Raw genomic sequence first — 15,834 nt, forward strand, 5'->3', positions numbered from 1 at the left:
TGGAAAGTTAGAAGTGGATAACATGGTAAAATACTGGGAGAACAGTAGGAATCACAGAGGGAAGCAGTGGGAGAGGGCTCACAGAACTCTCCTCCGAGCGTGGCATCTGTTGAAGGAATGGCCTGGCACACAGAACCATTTCCTGATTTGGTTTGTTCTAAAACTATGAAATTGCATCTCTCCTAAAATTGAATTTGGTTTCCATTTAACTTGAGCATCACAATGTTAACTGATTCTGATTGCCGGTTACAGAAGTCCTTTAGCCCAGATGGAGGAAGAACGGAGAGAACATGTGGCAAAGATGAAGAAGATGGAGATGGAAATGGAACAAGTCTTCGAAATGAAAGTCAAGGAGAAGATTCAGAAACTGAAAGATTCCGAGGCAGAGGTAACTGCATTACAGAATTCAAATACCTTAGTTGCTTGGTAATGGTTTGTTATCTTCTGAGATACAGTGAAAATCTTTTTGTGTACTATCCATAAGGCCATAAGTCATAGGAGCAGAATGAAGCTTTTCAACCCATGGAGTCTACTCTGCCATTCAATCGTGGCTGATGATTTTCCTCTCTCAATCCCATTTTCCTACCCTCTTCCTGTAACCACTGTAAGGGCAGCACAGTGGCACAGCGGTAGAGTTGCTGCCTTACAGTGTTTGCAGCACCAGAGATCCAGGTTCAAACCCGACTACAGGTGCTGTCTGTGTGGAGTTTGTACGTCCTCCCCTGACAGCATGGGTTTTCTCTGAGATCTTTAGTTTCCTCCCACACTCCAAAGACGTACAGGTTTGTAGGTTAATTGACTTGGTATAAGTGTAAATGATCCCTAATGTGATGGTGTTAATATGCGGGGATCGCCGATCAGTGACGAAAGGGGCTGTTTCCGCGCTTGTATCTCTCAGCTAAACTGAACTGAACTAAACTAAACATCTAGTTAAATCATGCCGTTGAGTACAATCAAATCGTACACATGTACAACAGGTAGTGAGTGCAAAGACAAAAATAGCAGAGTGCAGAATGTTGGACAGCATTGTAGCATCACATGTACAAAGAAAGTGCAATGAGGTAGGTTTGAAAGATTGGAACTACACCGTAGCTTCAGTTGTATGATAATCGGGGAAAGAAGCAGTTCCTGAATATGCTGTTACGTGCTATCAAACTGTTACATATTTTCTGCCTGATGGGTGAGAGGAGTAGAGGGAAAGACTGAGGTGTGAATGATCCTTTATTATTTTGGTTGCTTTGCCCAGACAGCGTTAAGAGTTGATAGAGTAGACGGGCTCGGGGGAGGGGGAGAGTGGGGGGAAGGAGAGCGGTAGTGTGTGATGGACTAGCCTGTGTTCACAACTTCCCAACTTTTATACTCAATGCACTGACCGTTGAAGACAAGTGTGTAGCTCTGATGGTAACTGTTTAAATAGCTGTTCAAGAAGGAACTGCAGATGCTGGAAGATCGAAGGTACACAAAATTGCTGGAGAAACTCAGCGGGTGCAGCATCAGTCTGAAGAAAGGTTTCGGCCCGAAACGTGGCCTATTTCCTTCGCTCCATAGATAATGCTGCACCCGCTGAGTTTCTCCAGCAATTTTGTGTACCTTTGTTTAAATAGCTGTTGAATTGGCAAAGCTGCAACTTTTGTTAGGTTTTCTCTCATTGTGATGCTTGTTTTAGACAATTCGACATATCAGTGTGGCTCATCAGGAACTGATGATGCACAGTTGGTAGCCAACTCTGTTCCTCGGGTTGTTTAAAAATAATATTGAAATTGTGCCAGGTTGGTAAGGGGCAAAGTGTCCTCAGTTTCCTCCAACTCTGCCCTGGGACTGAAATAACTGGGGTTCGTCCTTCATTCTGGGAAATGGGGGCTGAGGTGGTGAAATGTGAACAGTCCTAGATCAAATTAGGCGCGGAGCAAGGGAACACTATTTCCTCTCTTTAATGTAAGTGCCTTGCCTTGTAGCTCCAGCGACGCCATGAACAAATGAAGAAGAATTTAGAAGCACAGCACAAAGAGCTAGAGGAGAAGCGTCGCCAGTTCGAAGATGAGAAGCAGCACTGGGAGGCTCAGCAGCGCATCTTGGAGCAGCAGAAGTTGGACTCCACCAGGTACTCTTCATTGATCATGCTCACAGCCCAGTCGTACCTGCTGCCTGGGCTTCAGCCCCTCCTTTGCACTTATCCACCAGGCAGTTTGGGGCACTGAAGGTGGACCAGTAAGTCAAAATAAATGGGTGCCCCATTTTCAGTGGAGCTATGTGACCAGGATCTCTGGCCCCTGCAGACCCATGTCATTAACTACTCTTAGTGGTCTGTGATTCAGAACACATTGCACCTGCCTGGGTTTCTGTTGTCTCTGTCAGATCCTTCACTAATTAAGCAATGAATCAAATCCTAGATCCAGGGCAGATGGTCTCGGTGCCTGGGATCTCCATTAAACAGTCGATTCCCTGTGTTATGTGAGTTAATGAAGCCGTGTCCCTGATATCGAGCTGATAGTAGTGCAGAGAAACGGAAAGCAGCATCCCAGCTGTGTGTACCATATCCCAATCATATAACGACAATGCCTCAGTCTAAAGAGACTGTATTTGTTGGAAAATGCAAACACTGTCATTGTCAGATTCGCTGTTTTGGAGTTCCATTTGTAAACTCTTGGTGACTGACCATTGTCTTCAACATGGTGACAATAACTTTGATCATCATTGTCCCCTTGTTAAATCTCAGTAAATGTACTGGGTGTGGGAGTTAATAGTTCTGACATTGTTTGCACCCGAGACATGCCCCAGGACAGCCAATCTGATGATTTATGATTGCAGATTTATTCTACTTCCTACAAAGCAGGGGGTAAATATTTGCCAAAAGTTCAGTTTTGTCCAGCGTTTTGCCCCTTGTTCTAATGAACGTAGCACCTAACCGACGCCCTTTGCCTGGGTCACGCACACTTTTAATGGCCATGAACAGAAGGGGTATAGGTCATGCAATGTATTTTCATCTGTTAAATGTGGTTTAGTGTTGCAGCAGAAGCTGTCAGTTTGTGCACTGCACAAAATGCTGGGAGTGCTAGAAACATAGAAAAATAGGTGCATAGGTGCAAAAATAGGCCCTTTGAGCCAGCACCGCCATTCAATATGATTATAGCAGATCATCTAAAATCAGTACCCCATTCCTGCTTTTTCCCCCACATCCCTTGATTCTTTTAGCCCTAAGAGCTAAATCTCTCTTGAAAACATCCAGTGAATTGGCCTCCACTGGCTTCTGTGGCAGAGAATTCCACAGATTCACAACTATCTGGGTGAAAATGTTTTTCCTCATCTCAGTCCTCAATGGCCTACCCCTTATTCTTAAACTGTGACCCGTGGTTCTGGACTCCCCCAACATCGGGAACATGTTTCCCGCATCTAGCCTGTCCAATCCTTAAAATAATTTTATATGTTTCTATAAGATCCCCTACAACCTTCTAAATTCTAGTGAATACAAGCCCAGTCGACCCATTCTTTCATCATATGTCAGTTCCGCCATCCCGAGAATTAACCTGGTGAACCTACGCTTCACTCCCTCAATAGCAATAATGTCCTTCCTCAAATTAGGGCTCCAAAATTGCACACAATACTCCCAAGTGCGATCCAACTGCAGAAGGACCTCCTTGCTCCAAAACTCAAATCCTCTCGCAATGAAGGCCAACATGCCATTAGCTTTCTTCACCGCCTGCTGTACCTGCATGCTTACTTTCAGTGACTGATATTCAAGCACACCCAGGTCTCGTTGCACCTCCCCTTTTCCTAATCTAACACCATTCAGATAATCTGTCTTCCTGCTCTTGCCAACAAAGTGTATAACCTCACATTTATCCACATTATAATGCATCTGCCCACTTACCCAACCTATCCAAGTCACCCTGCAGCCTCTAACATCCCCCTTGTAACTCACACTGTCACTCAGCATTGTGTCATCTGCAAATTTGGAGATGTTACATTTAATTCTGTCGTCTAATTCATGAATATATATTGTAAATAACTGGGGTCCCATCACCGAGCCTTGTGGCACCTCACTAGTCACTGCCTGCCATTCTGAACAGGACCCGTTAATTCCTACTCTTTGCTTCTTGTCTACCAACCAGTTCTCCATCCATGTCAATACCTTACCCCCAATACCATGTGCTCTAATTTTGCACACTAATCTCTTGTGTGGGACCTTGTCAAAGATACATCACATCCACTGGCTCTCCCTTATCCATTCTACTTGTTGCATCCTTTGGGATCTTTTACATCACCTGAGAGGCAGATGGGGTAGCTGTTTAATCTCTCACCAAAGCCATGGGACCTCTGACAGAGCAGTAGCAGCCTGTTGTTGGCATTCCCTGGAATTAACCCTGGCGGAAGTGAAGCCACCCACAAGCCATTGAGTGCAAGTGCACTTGCTCTTTATCATAAGAGGAGATGGCGTTTCCTGTCTCTGAGCTAAAGTAATGCGTGTCCAAGTCTGTGTCAGATTAAGTATTTTGAGTATTTTGCTCCTAACTACCTGCGATGTCAGCAAAGCCATCCTCCGATTAAAATTAATGCCAGTATCTTTGATTATACCACTGCAGTTTGCTGATATCTGTGTTGTTTTCTTTCAAAGGACTTTGGAAAAGAACAAGAAGAAAGGGAAGATATTTTAACCATTTGAATGCCACGAATTATGTACTTGCCAATTTGCCACCCCTGGACATAATTTTTTTTTGAAAGGATTCAACTTTGCACCTATTATCTCTATAATGTTAATGTATTAGCATGTGAAATGGCCAACTTAATACTATGTACATTAATTTCTATTTGTAGTCTCTGATATAGGAAGTTAGACAAGTCTCACGTTATCTGGGGTGTATTGTATGTAGAGACACAACATCTGAATTTTTTTTTAAACTGATGCCTCCCTTTTTATGCAGATAAATGTATTTCCTTTTATGCAATCATGTTCTGGTGGTTTGTTTACAGAATATTATCTGTTCTTCCACAGATGTGAGAACTTTGAAAAATGCCTAGAGAAACAGTGCTATAATTTGTTGTAATTTCACTCCGATGTAGAAATAACACAACTTTATGGGGATTGAGTGGAGATAGTCCAACTTGTTCTGGTGTGGTCCAGCACTTGTTTCTCTTCCACCTTTCACTGTTCTGTCCCCAAAACATCCAGAAATATTTAAACTAACAGGCTCAGCCACTTATGTATTGTGTTGTCTTAGATTTTCGCTGTTTTCATTCAATAATTAATGTTCTCTCGTAAAACATTAACTTTTGTAATTGCTTCATTTATTGTAACAATTAATTTAGATATTTCATTTATTGCCCAGCAACATGCTGACATTTTTTTTTAAAAAGCATAGCTTTTGTATGTTAGGAAACGGGGAAGGAGTGAAGAACATGCATTCTCTTGCATTTTATTGTACCTGACTAAGGTGCTGCATTTTGCTGTACGCACTGGAGCCATTAAAGCACCTTCTCCAGTCACAAGGGCAGTCCAGCTTGCATCTCCTTGCTCAGTGGATTCATGGCCTCTGGGTGTTGGAGGGAGGGAGGGCGGGAGGGGAGGGGGGAGGGAGGGAGTCACATCTAGCTGTATACACGTTACCCATCTCTGTATTTTTGTTTGTATTGTACAGAGTCACATAATAAAACAATGTTGTGATGATGCCAGTGCTTCCTGCAGCAAAGTGATGTTTTTGATGGTCATGTTAACAGGAGAACCGGGTTCTATTTGATCTAATGATCATGGTTTTGTATTAATTCAAAAGTCAAGATGATCGAAAGAAATAAGCTTTTCTCTGCCTGATGGTGCTTGGGATTTCCTGCATCTAAAGGCAGACATGGCCTTGGTTTAATGCCTCGTTGACAGCAACCCCTGTGGTGTGCTACTTTATCGGAATACTTCTAGGAGCATGACTGCAATTTTGTGCTCCATTACTGAGCTGAGATTGAACCCACAACCTCCTAGAATAGAATAGAATAGTTTCTTTATTGTCATTGTAACATGAACCATGTACAACAAAATTTAAGATGTCAGCCAGTCAGTGCAGCATTCAAACATTTCTAAAAGCTAATGATACATACAAGGTAAAATATTAAAGATAAACAACTAAATAAATATCACGGACAAAGCACGCATACACACCCAACCCTCCTAACTTGCTCACTGTGTTTCCCACTTCTGTTCTATTCCTACTAACATCTGATTCTGGCCACTGTGCTGGCGAGCAATCTAATGTAAAGGCTCCTGATGTCTATGGTCGGACCCAAGCAGAAGGAGCAGGGCCACTTTAGTCCCTGGCTCGTCTATGTGAGTGACATGTTGGCACGTGCAGTCCATCAAACCTCTAAAGTGACATTAAAGCACACTTTCAACAATTGTTTAACGTTGCAATAGAATTTGATTCTGCATGAGAATTGTGTGATCACAGAGTAGTCGATAGCCCAGAACAATGCCAACAGGAGGTGCAACATCAGCATGGGATCTCTCCAATCCCCATCCCCAGATCTCCACAGCTGCCGCCTCAAGATGTCCCTTGGGATTGAGGACGACTTCACTCTGGTTCGGCGGTGACTGACTAGGCAGCTGTGGGAACTGCAGGCTTTTCCATACAAGGGGCAGGACCTCGAGAGGGTGGTTCAATGCGCTCCTTCAACCTTTGTGTATTACTAATACATATGGTTTCAATACAATCCCACATGAGCGACTCTGGGCCAGAGATTCCCAAGAACACATCATTCAGTCTTTTCCCGTCTGCCTTGTAATCTCTTCTTGTTCTCTCAGAATGTGGGAACAGAGTTTGTTCTCATTCTCAGAATGTGGCCCACCGTTTAATGTTCATGGCTCATATATGATGCCCTCAACTCCTCTGTTGGTAGTAGCATAATGGAATCTGAAATGTATAGATGCATCCTATCTGCTCAAGTTCAAACAAATGCCTCAAAACTCATTGGCCGGCAGTTCATTTAACAGCAAGAGCATGATCCCAAACATACTGCTAAACCAACAGAGATTTTTAAAGGTAAAAAATGATCAATTCTTGAGTGGCCAAGTCAATCACCCGATCTGAACCCAATTGAGCATGCCTTTTATATGTTGAAGAGAAAACTGAAGGGAACAACCCCGCAAAAGAAGCATTAACCAAAGATGGCTGCAATAACTGCCTGGCAGAGCATCACCAGAGAAGACACCCAGCAACTGGTGATGTCCATGAATCGCAGACTTCAAGCAGTCATTGCATGCAAAAGATATGCAACAAAGTAATAAACATGTCTACATTCATTTACATGACATTTCTGTGTACTCTTTGTTTCCTGTCTGCCAACCAATTCTCTATCAATGTCAATACCCTACCCCAATACCATGTGCTCTAATTTTGCCCACTAATCTCCTGTGTGGGATCTTATGAAAGGCTTTCTGAAAGTCCAGATACACTACATCCACTGGCTCTCCTTCATCCATTTTACTTGTTGCATCCTCAAAAAATTTGAGAAGATTAGTCAAGCAGGATTTCCCCTTCATAAATCCATGCTGACTTGGACCAATCCTCTTACCGCTAACCAAATGCACCATTATTACTTCTTTAGTAATGAACTCCAGCATCATCCCCACCACCAATGTCAGGCTAACTGGTCTGTAATTCCCCATGTTCTATCTCGCTCCATTCTTGAAAAGTTGGATAGCATTAGCTATCCTCCAATCCACAGGAACTGATCCTGAATCTATAGAACATTGGAAAATGATCACCAATGCGTCCACTATTTCTAGAGCCACCTCCTTGAGTACCCTGGGATGCAGACCATCAGGCTCTGGGGATTTATCAGCCTTCAGTCCCATCAGTCCACCCAATACTATTTCTCGCCTAATGCGCATTTCTTTCAGTTCCTCTGTCTCCCTAGATCCTCTGTCCTCCAGTACATCTGGGAGATTGTTTGTGCCTTCCTCAGTGAAGACAGATCCAAAGTGCCTGTTCAACTCTTCTGCCATTTCCTTGTTCCCCATAATAATTTCACCTGTTTCTACCTTCAAGGGACCCACATTTGGCGTTACTAATATTTTTCTCTTAACATACCTAAAGAAGTTTTTACTATCTTTCTTGACCAGTTAACCCTCGTACTTCATCTTTTCAGCCCGCATTGCCCTTTTTGTTTCCTTCTGTTGTCCTTTGAAAGTTTCCCAATCCTCTGGCTTCCCGCTACTCTTTGCTATGTTATACACCTTTTCTTTTAGTTTTATTCCATCCCTAATTTCTCTTGTCAGCCACGGTTCCCTCTTACTCCCCTTAGAATTTTTCTTCCTCTTTCGAATGAAATGATCCTGCATATTCTGGATTATGCCCAGAAATTCCTGCCATTGCTGTTCCACCATAATTCCTGCTAGGATCCTTTTCCAGTCGACCTTGGCCAGCTCCTCTCTCATGCCTTCATAGTCCCCTTTGTTCAACTGCAATACTGACAATACTGATTTTACCTTCTCCCTCTCAAATTGCAGTGAAAATTCAGATTAAAATTTATCATATTATGGTCACTACCTCCTTTACCTTGAGTTCCCTTATTAAATCTGGTTCATTAGACAACTAAATCCAGAATTGCCTTCTCTCTGGTAGGCTCCAGTCCAAGCTGCAGGTCTTCCTTGGCCTGCCAGTCCCTTTACGATTAGTAAGCTGACCAGTGCTCTTTCTTCTTAATGATTTTCCAAACAGTTGATTTTGGTAAGCCTAACGTTTGGCTGATGTTTCTGACAGTTTTATTCTTGTTTCTCAGTCTCATAATGGTTTATTTGACTTTCATTGGCACAACTTTGATCCTCACGTTGACAAACAGCAATGAAACACCTGTGAAGCCACGTGTCCCAAACATTATGGTGCCCTGAAATGGGGGGACTATGTATAAACACAGCTGTAATTTCTACATAGTGAGACCAAAATGTATAAAAACACCCTTTTGATAAAATCTGACAATGTGCACTTTAACCACATGTGATTTTTTTTCTATTACAAATCTCAAATTGTGGAGTACAGAGGCAAATAAATAAATGATGGGTCTTTATGGAGTGCACTGTAGACACAAAAAGCTGGAGAACTCCGCGGAACAGGCAGCGCCTCTGAAGGAATGGGTGACGTTTTGGGTCGAGACCCTTCAGTCAGTACGTCACCCATTCCTTCTCTCCAGAGATGCTGCCTGTCCCACTGTGTTAGTCCAGCTTTTTGTGTCTATCTTCGGTTTAAACCAGCATCTGCAGTTCCTTCTTGCACATTTTATAAAGTTACAACCTGATCTTCCGACCTTTATACTTGAAAACCCAACTGATGAAAGCAAGTTTCATCGGCGAACTTCAAGATTGAATTGGTGTTATTGGCCACAAGTCATGGATGTACAGGTTGTAGAGAAAGAGACTGATCCTGCAACCAGAGCGGCACCAGTATTAACCGTCGGAGTGGAAGAACTGTTGTGACGAATTCTAACTGATTAAGGGTTGTTGATCAGGAAGCCCAGAAACCAGTTGCCGATGGAGGCCCTAAAGCCAAGGTTCAGAAATCCAGGGGTGAGCTTATTCGGTATTATGGTGTTGACGGCTGTGCTATAGGCAATGAATACCATCCTGACATAGATCCTATTGTCACCATCCCTTATTTTGAATATAGGGGTTACGTTTGTTATTTTCCAATCTATGGACCCTTCCCTGAATCGAGGGAATTTTGGAAAATTAAACCCAATGCATCAAATATTTCACGAGTTACTTCTGTGAAGACCCTGAGGAAGTCCTTCAGAACCTGGAGACTGATCAGACTACAGCTCCAACAATTTGCTCAGTCCCACTTCTCTGGAGACAGTAATTCTCCTGAATTCCTCCTGCCCTTCTAATTCCTGAATTCCTCCCTCCCTTCTAATTCCCTATCTGAGGCATTTCTGGAAAGCTACTTGTCCTCCACAGTGACGATGGATGCAAAATAATTGTATAATTTGCTATTTCCTGTTTTCCCTCAGCAATTCCCCATCTCGCCTTTTAATCAGACACTCATTTTTGGTAGTACAGTCTTACTATCTGTTTATATATGTCAAGCTAGCTTTAATTTCAGATTCAGATTCAGATTTAGATTCAATTTTAATTGTCATTGTCAGTGTACAGTACAGAGACAACGAAATGCATTTAACATCTCCCTGGAAGAGCGACATAGCAAATGATTTGAATAAATAATAATAAGTGTCCGGTGGGGGGGGGGGGGGGGTGATTGGCAGTCACCGAGGTACGTTGTTGAGTAGAGTGACAGCCGCCGGGAAGAAGCTGTTCCTCGACCTGCTGGTTCGGCAACGGAGAGACCTGTAGCGCCTCCCGGATGGTAGGAGGGTAAACAGTCCATGGTTGGGGTGAGAGCAGTCCTTGGCTCTATCTTAAACTCTATTTCCTTCCATATTAATCCTTTAGACTGAAGAAGGGTCTCGACCGGAAGCGTCACACATTCCTTCTCTCCAGAGATGCTGCCTATCCAGCTGAGTTACTCCAGCATTCTGTGTCTACCTTTGATCCTTTAGTCATTCTTTGCATTTATATCCACTGAGCAATTCTTTAATTGCTCCAGTCTGCCACCTGTCCTTGAATAATATAATTGAACATCGAAAAACTGATACTGGAAACACTCAGCAGGTCAGTCAGCACCTGCAGCAGGAAACGTACCAGGTCAGATAATTTTTCATCAGAATGCTTCACTTTTACATCCTCGACATTCAATGTAGCAAAGAAATATTATCTCTTGTTTCTACACACATGACCTGACTTGCTGAGTGTTTCTACTTTCCTTTACTATTATTTTTTTGTTAAGTTTGATCTTTGGCTATTTTAGTTCACGATAAATAGTGAGTCCGCCCCCTGGAATGTTTATTTTTCATTGGAATGCTAATTCTCTAAGGTCCAATTGACTGCTACATTTTGATTCCTGGGATGTCAGGACTTTCATATCAAGAAAGACTGGATAGACTCGGCTTGTATTCGCTAGAATTTAGAAGATTGAGGGGGGAAACTTATAGAAACTTACAAAATTCTTAAGGGGTTGGACAGGCTAGATGCAGGAAGATTGTTCCCGATGTTGGGGAAGTCCAGAACAAGGGGTTCACAGTTTAAGGATAAGGGGGAAATCTTTTAGGACCGAGATGAGAAAAACATTTTTCACACAGAGAGTGGTGAATCTGTGGAATTCTTTGCCACAGAATGTAGTTGAGGCCAGTTCATTGTCTATATTTAAGAGGGAGTTAGGTGTGGCCCTCGTGGCTAAAGGAATCAGGGGGTATGGAGAGAAGGCAGGTACAGGATACTGAGTTGGATGATCAGCCATGATCATATTGAATGGCGGTGCAGGCTCGAAGGGCCGAATGGCCTACTCCTGCACCTATTTTCTATGTTTCTAATTGATTGATCCTTTAACCTAATTAATCCGTTTACCGTTGCTACCTCTGTTTCTATATCTTTATAGTTGCCCCTAAAAGTCTGATCTTGGACCTATCCTGTCCCTCAATCTGAAATTAATCTTATGATCGCTGGCTCCTAGGATGCCTTCACTGTGAGGTCAGGAATCACATCACAGTGCACAATACCAGGTCAACATATGAAATGATGGCTTCACGGTAAATTGCACAAATGACCATAACATGAGAATGGGGCACCACCACTGGATACCGAGGAGCTGGGCCCTGTGTAACAGCCTCACAAACCCTTCATGGCTGCATTGTTTAAGATGGTTGATCCATAAAGCCGGTGTAACTCAATGGGTCAGGCATCATCTCTGGAGAAAAGGAGTAGGTGACGTTTCGGGGCGAGACCCTCCGTCGGACTGAGAGTCAGAGGAAAGGGAAATGAGAGAAAAACAGTGAGGGATATAGAACAAAAGATACGCAAAAAAGTAATGATGATCAAGGAAAGGTGAAGCCCACAATGCTCCGCTGTGGGCTAGGTGATCACGAGTTAGAAAGGCAAGGAGATGTTTAAGGAGGTGTTGATTCATTATGAGACAATGTATTTAATTAATGATATGATGAATGCAGAGGAAGACATCCTGACTGCAGATGCTGTATATGTTAAGGCATACTATGTAAAAAGGACAGAACATGGGCTTGAGTATATCTTAAATTTTGCCTTAATCCTGTGGGCCTCGTTCTCAGTTGAAGCCTAGTGGCAATAATGCCAGATTGAAAAGGAAGCTGCTCAGAGTACTGGGCGCGTTTGAGCATCCTGTGGTCTGTGGTATGTCTGCAATCTGCATGCAGCCTCACATAACGCACTTCATTACAGAACTTCTTTTGTGGGACATGGAGCACTTACTGTCCAAAAATTCAAAGGTAACACTAACAGTGAGTAGTTGGTTTGCGAAGGCTGGAACAGTCAAGCTGGGCATGGTAATAGATGTGGCACAGCCACTCTCTGGCTTTAGGGATACAGGTGCCTGTGCTCAGCGTTTGGTTTCACACCTGTCTGGGTTTGCACCTACTCGTCTACTCTCTGTTCTGCAAAGTTACCATGTAGACGACGGGTGCTTTTCTAAAACGAGTAACCCCAAGTGAGTAGGGAGTTATGCAAATAAGGAGAAAAAGCCATTCGTCCCTTCTGTTCTTTGACAGCCTACATGATCTGCTGAGAGTGCAGAGTCCTGGTTTAAGATCCAGCTGAAGGCCCTGCCTGTAATACTGTTCCTGCTTGGACGCAGAGTTGCCCTTTATTCTGCAATCTCAGGCGTGGGCTGTTATAAGGTTGTACCACATGCAGTACTTTGTCTGGCTCGCACTTTTATGGCCTACTTACCAACTATAATGGATCATTTATTTTAATGATATATTATTGCATATTTATTTGTTGTGTTATTGCATTCATGTCCTGCAATGTTGCAGCAAGTAAGAATGTAATTGTTCCAGTCCCAGTGCATGTGACAATTAAGCACCATCACTCTTTCGTCCAGGGTTAAATCAACACCAGACAACCTGGACCCAAGGACCCTATGTGTACATCAAGAGCTGAGCTGGCCTATGGATTTGCTTCTGTTTTTGTATACATTAGGCTGACCAGCAAGAAGGTTGGTGCAGGCACCTTTGTGGATCTGTGATGGAAAGGAATTAGGCGGCCAGACTGCTGGACAGGGTGTAGGGGTGAGGCTTTGGTTTGCGGGTGCATCCTGCAACAGCTCTTCAATCGTACACCGATTCCATCCACCTAGGGGTTCAGATTATCCATACGTAGCTGTCCCTCCGGCCTGAGTACTGAAGTGAACAACTGATGTTCAGCATATGGAAAATGTGAAACTGATCATGTCGATACTGCATCAACATTTTTCCACAATTGATTTATTGGAGCAGTTTCCGTGACATTGAAAATCTTTATATATTTCATTTTGCTTTAAAATTATCTTTGATTTAATAATAAATGGATTTTAACACAGGAAAAGCTAAATAATATCTCTTACATAGAAAATAGGTGCAGGAGGAGGCCATTTGGCCCTTCGAGCCTGATCATGGCTGATCACCCACAATCAGTAACCCTTGCCTGCCTTCTCCCCATATCTCTTGATTCTGCTAGCCCCTAGAGCACTTGTAATAAGAGGTGAGTGGTGAGAATGTGTGGGAGCAGTGAGCTCATGGCCCACCTACTGCCGATGTAACCTCAAATGAACACATTGGGCAATAAAAAGCATGATCCTGGAGCTCATTTTGGATTTGGGTTTTGATGGAGACTGAGCAATGGGTAAAGGTTAATTATGAACCAGAAATACTCAACACATCTGACACCCAACACAGCCAATGGTAGTTTAAACCAAAAGTGTGTTACTCTAAAAAATCCTGCACTATCCCGTTTTAAAATCAGTTTGGACACAGTGGGAATGTAATGGGCTCCAACAAGCTGGATTATCTGTGACTTCTGTCACCAAAATGGGATCCAAAGTCTTTGGGATGGAGTGCTAGGGATGTTACTTGGTGCAGGGCAGAAATAAGGAAGACAAACTCAGTGGCCAGTATCAGCCAGAATGGCAACTAATGAAGCCACGTAAGGTGCCAGACGAGAGCAAGGTAAGGTTATGCCGGTGGACGTCTCCATCTTTGGTTGCAATGAGTTCTGTGACACAGGCAGGGAACAAGAGACTGGGAATGTGAGAAGAGCTCAAAAGCACAAGAGTGGTTTGTGCAGAAGGTCAGTGTGTGAATTTGGTGCCGCAGACTGATGAAGAATCCATTGATGAAATGTGATCGGCAGTGCCTTCAACAACCCTACAGTGTCGGGGAGAGTGAGATTCGACTGGGAAGGATACTAAGGGCTGTGATGTGTGAGTAGCAAATGGATATTACAGGGCCTGGGGGAAGGGATTAGATTGTTTGAGGAATAAGAAATGTGAAAGCTAAAATATCAGTAAACCAGACCAGTCTATGAAACAGTATTGCCTTTAAACTGGTGAATTATTGTTGCACATTCAATGGAAATATCCCCACATTCACACCAGCTTACTGTTTCAATCAAAATATAGAAGATTATTGATTGAAAAACATAATCAGGGGCAGAAGAAACTGAAAATATGACATATACACGGCATGTAATTTACGATCATCTTTAATCCACAAACAGACTTAACAGCACAGTAGCATGTTAGTTGTCACTGCATCCTGTCTGCTATCCAAACTACATAGCATAGGAAGTGGGTTGTTAATATAAATGATACAGTAAGGCGGGGTTAGTGATGCTAACCTATATATGATTGGTTGCATGCATAAACCAATCTACAGAAATATTAAAAAATTATTTAAGATTTTGTTTTAAAGGAAAATCATCAAAAAGTTAATCAAGCTGCATCTCATTTGCAACGTTACTCAATCCATCCAGGGATCTCTCCCGTACGGAAAACTGGCAATCTCCATTTCGGATTGTCTGTAAAAAGAGTGGTTATTTCATTAGAACAGGTTCAATGTTCATTAGTATCACAGAAAATACTTCAATATAGCTACTCGTACATCACAGCCATTAGTATTCCACCCAACCCAATCCTACTCTCCACCACTCTACTAACTGCAGGGTTGTTGAAGGCATCGCAGATCACATTTCATCAATGGATTATTCAGCCTGTGGCACACAATGCACACATGGACTCTAGTCACAGATTGGCCTGACCAAGATCTGCAACGCCTGTTTGCCCATCTATAGTCAGTCTGAGAAGGAGGTGCATTGGGTTCTGCTGGCCCCACCCAGCGCTGAGGGGAAAGATACTTCATTTTTGTAGGATGTTTTAGTCAGTGCTTCCATTGATCTTTGAGGAAGGGAGTTCCAAAGTCTCACCGGCTTCGGAAAGTTGACGTGCGGGTACAGCAAGCATTGAGGAAACTAAATAAGATCTCAACTGGTACTGTGATGGGCCTGGCAAGCAGGAATTGGGGGCTTCATTACTGGGGTATCAGAGGTTATGGGGAGAAGGCAGGAGAATGGGGTTAAGAAGGAGAGATAGATCAGCCATGATTGAATGGCGGAGTAGACTTGATGGGCAGAATGACCTAATTCTACTCCTATCACATATCTGAATAGTGGCCGATTAGGAAAAGGGGAGATGCAACGTGACCTGGGTGTCATGGTACACCAGTCATTGAAAGTAGGCATGCAGGTGAAGCAGGCAGTGAAGAAAGCGAATGGTATGTTAGCATTCATAGCAAAAGGATTTGAGTATAGGAGCAGGGAGGTTCTACTGCAGTTGTACAGGGTCTTGGTGAGACCACACCTGGAGTATTGCGTACAGTTTTGGTCTCCTAATCTGAGGAAAGACATTCTTGCCATAGAGGGAGTACAGAGAAGGTTCACCAGACTGATTCCTGGGATGTCAC

General features: G+C 43.1%; 2 protein-coding genes across 3 annotated transcripts in view; one reads left to right on the forward strand and one right to left on the reverse strand.

Annotated features, from left to right (window-relative positions):
• The window catches only part of LOC129696615 (septin-7), a 105,722-nt gene extending 100,371 nt beyond the window's left edge, over nucleotides 1-5,351 (forward strand). For both annotated transcript variants that reach the window (XM_055634669.1, XM_055634670.1), the window contains 3 exons: nucleotides 253-388; nucleotides 1,956-2,101; nucleotides 4,613-5,351. In XM_055634669.1, coding sequence (XP_055490644.1) covers nucleotides 253-388; nucleotides 1,956-2,101; nucleotides 4,613-4,652 — 322 coding nt within the window. In that variant the 3' untranslated portion in view covers nucleotides 4,653-5,351. The remainder of the gene's footprint in view (nucleotides 1-252; nucleotides 389-1,955; nucleotides 2,102-4,612) is intronic.
• Nucleotides 5,352-14,566: 9,215 nt separating this feature from the next.
• Nucleotides 14,567-15,834, reverse strand: part of LOC129696063 (fibrocystin-L-like) — a 168,801-nt gene continuing 167,533 nt past the window's right edge. Inside the window, exon 82 of the mRNA XM_055633470.1 lies at nucleotides 14,567-14,893. The gene's annotated coding sequence lies outside the window, so the exon portion shown is untranslated. The remainder of the gene's footprint in view (nucleotides 14,894-15,834) is intronic.

The sequence above is a fragment of the Leucoraja erinacea genome, chromosome 4, assembly GCF_028641065.1.
Source record: "Leucoraja erinacea ecotype New England chromosome 4, Leri_hhj_1, whole genome shotgun sequence".
In the NCBI taxonomy this organism is placed as follows: Eukaryota; Metazoa; Chordata; class Chondrichthyes; order Rajiformes; family Rajidae; genus Leucoraja; species Leucoraja erinaceus.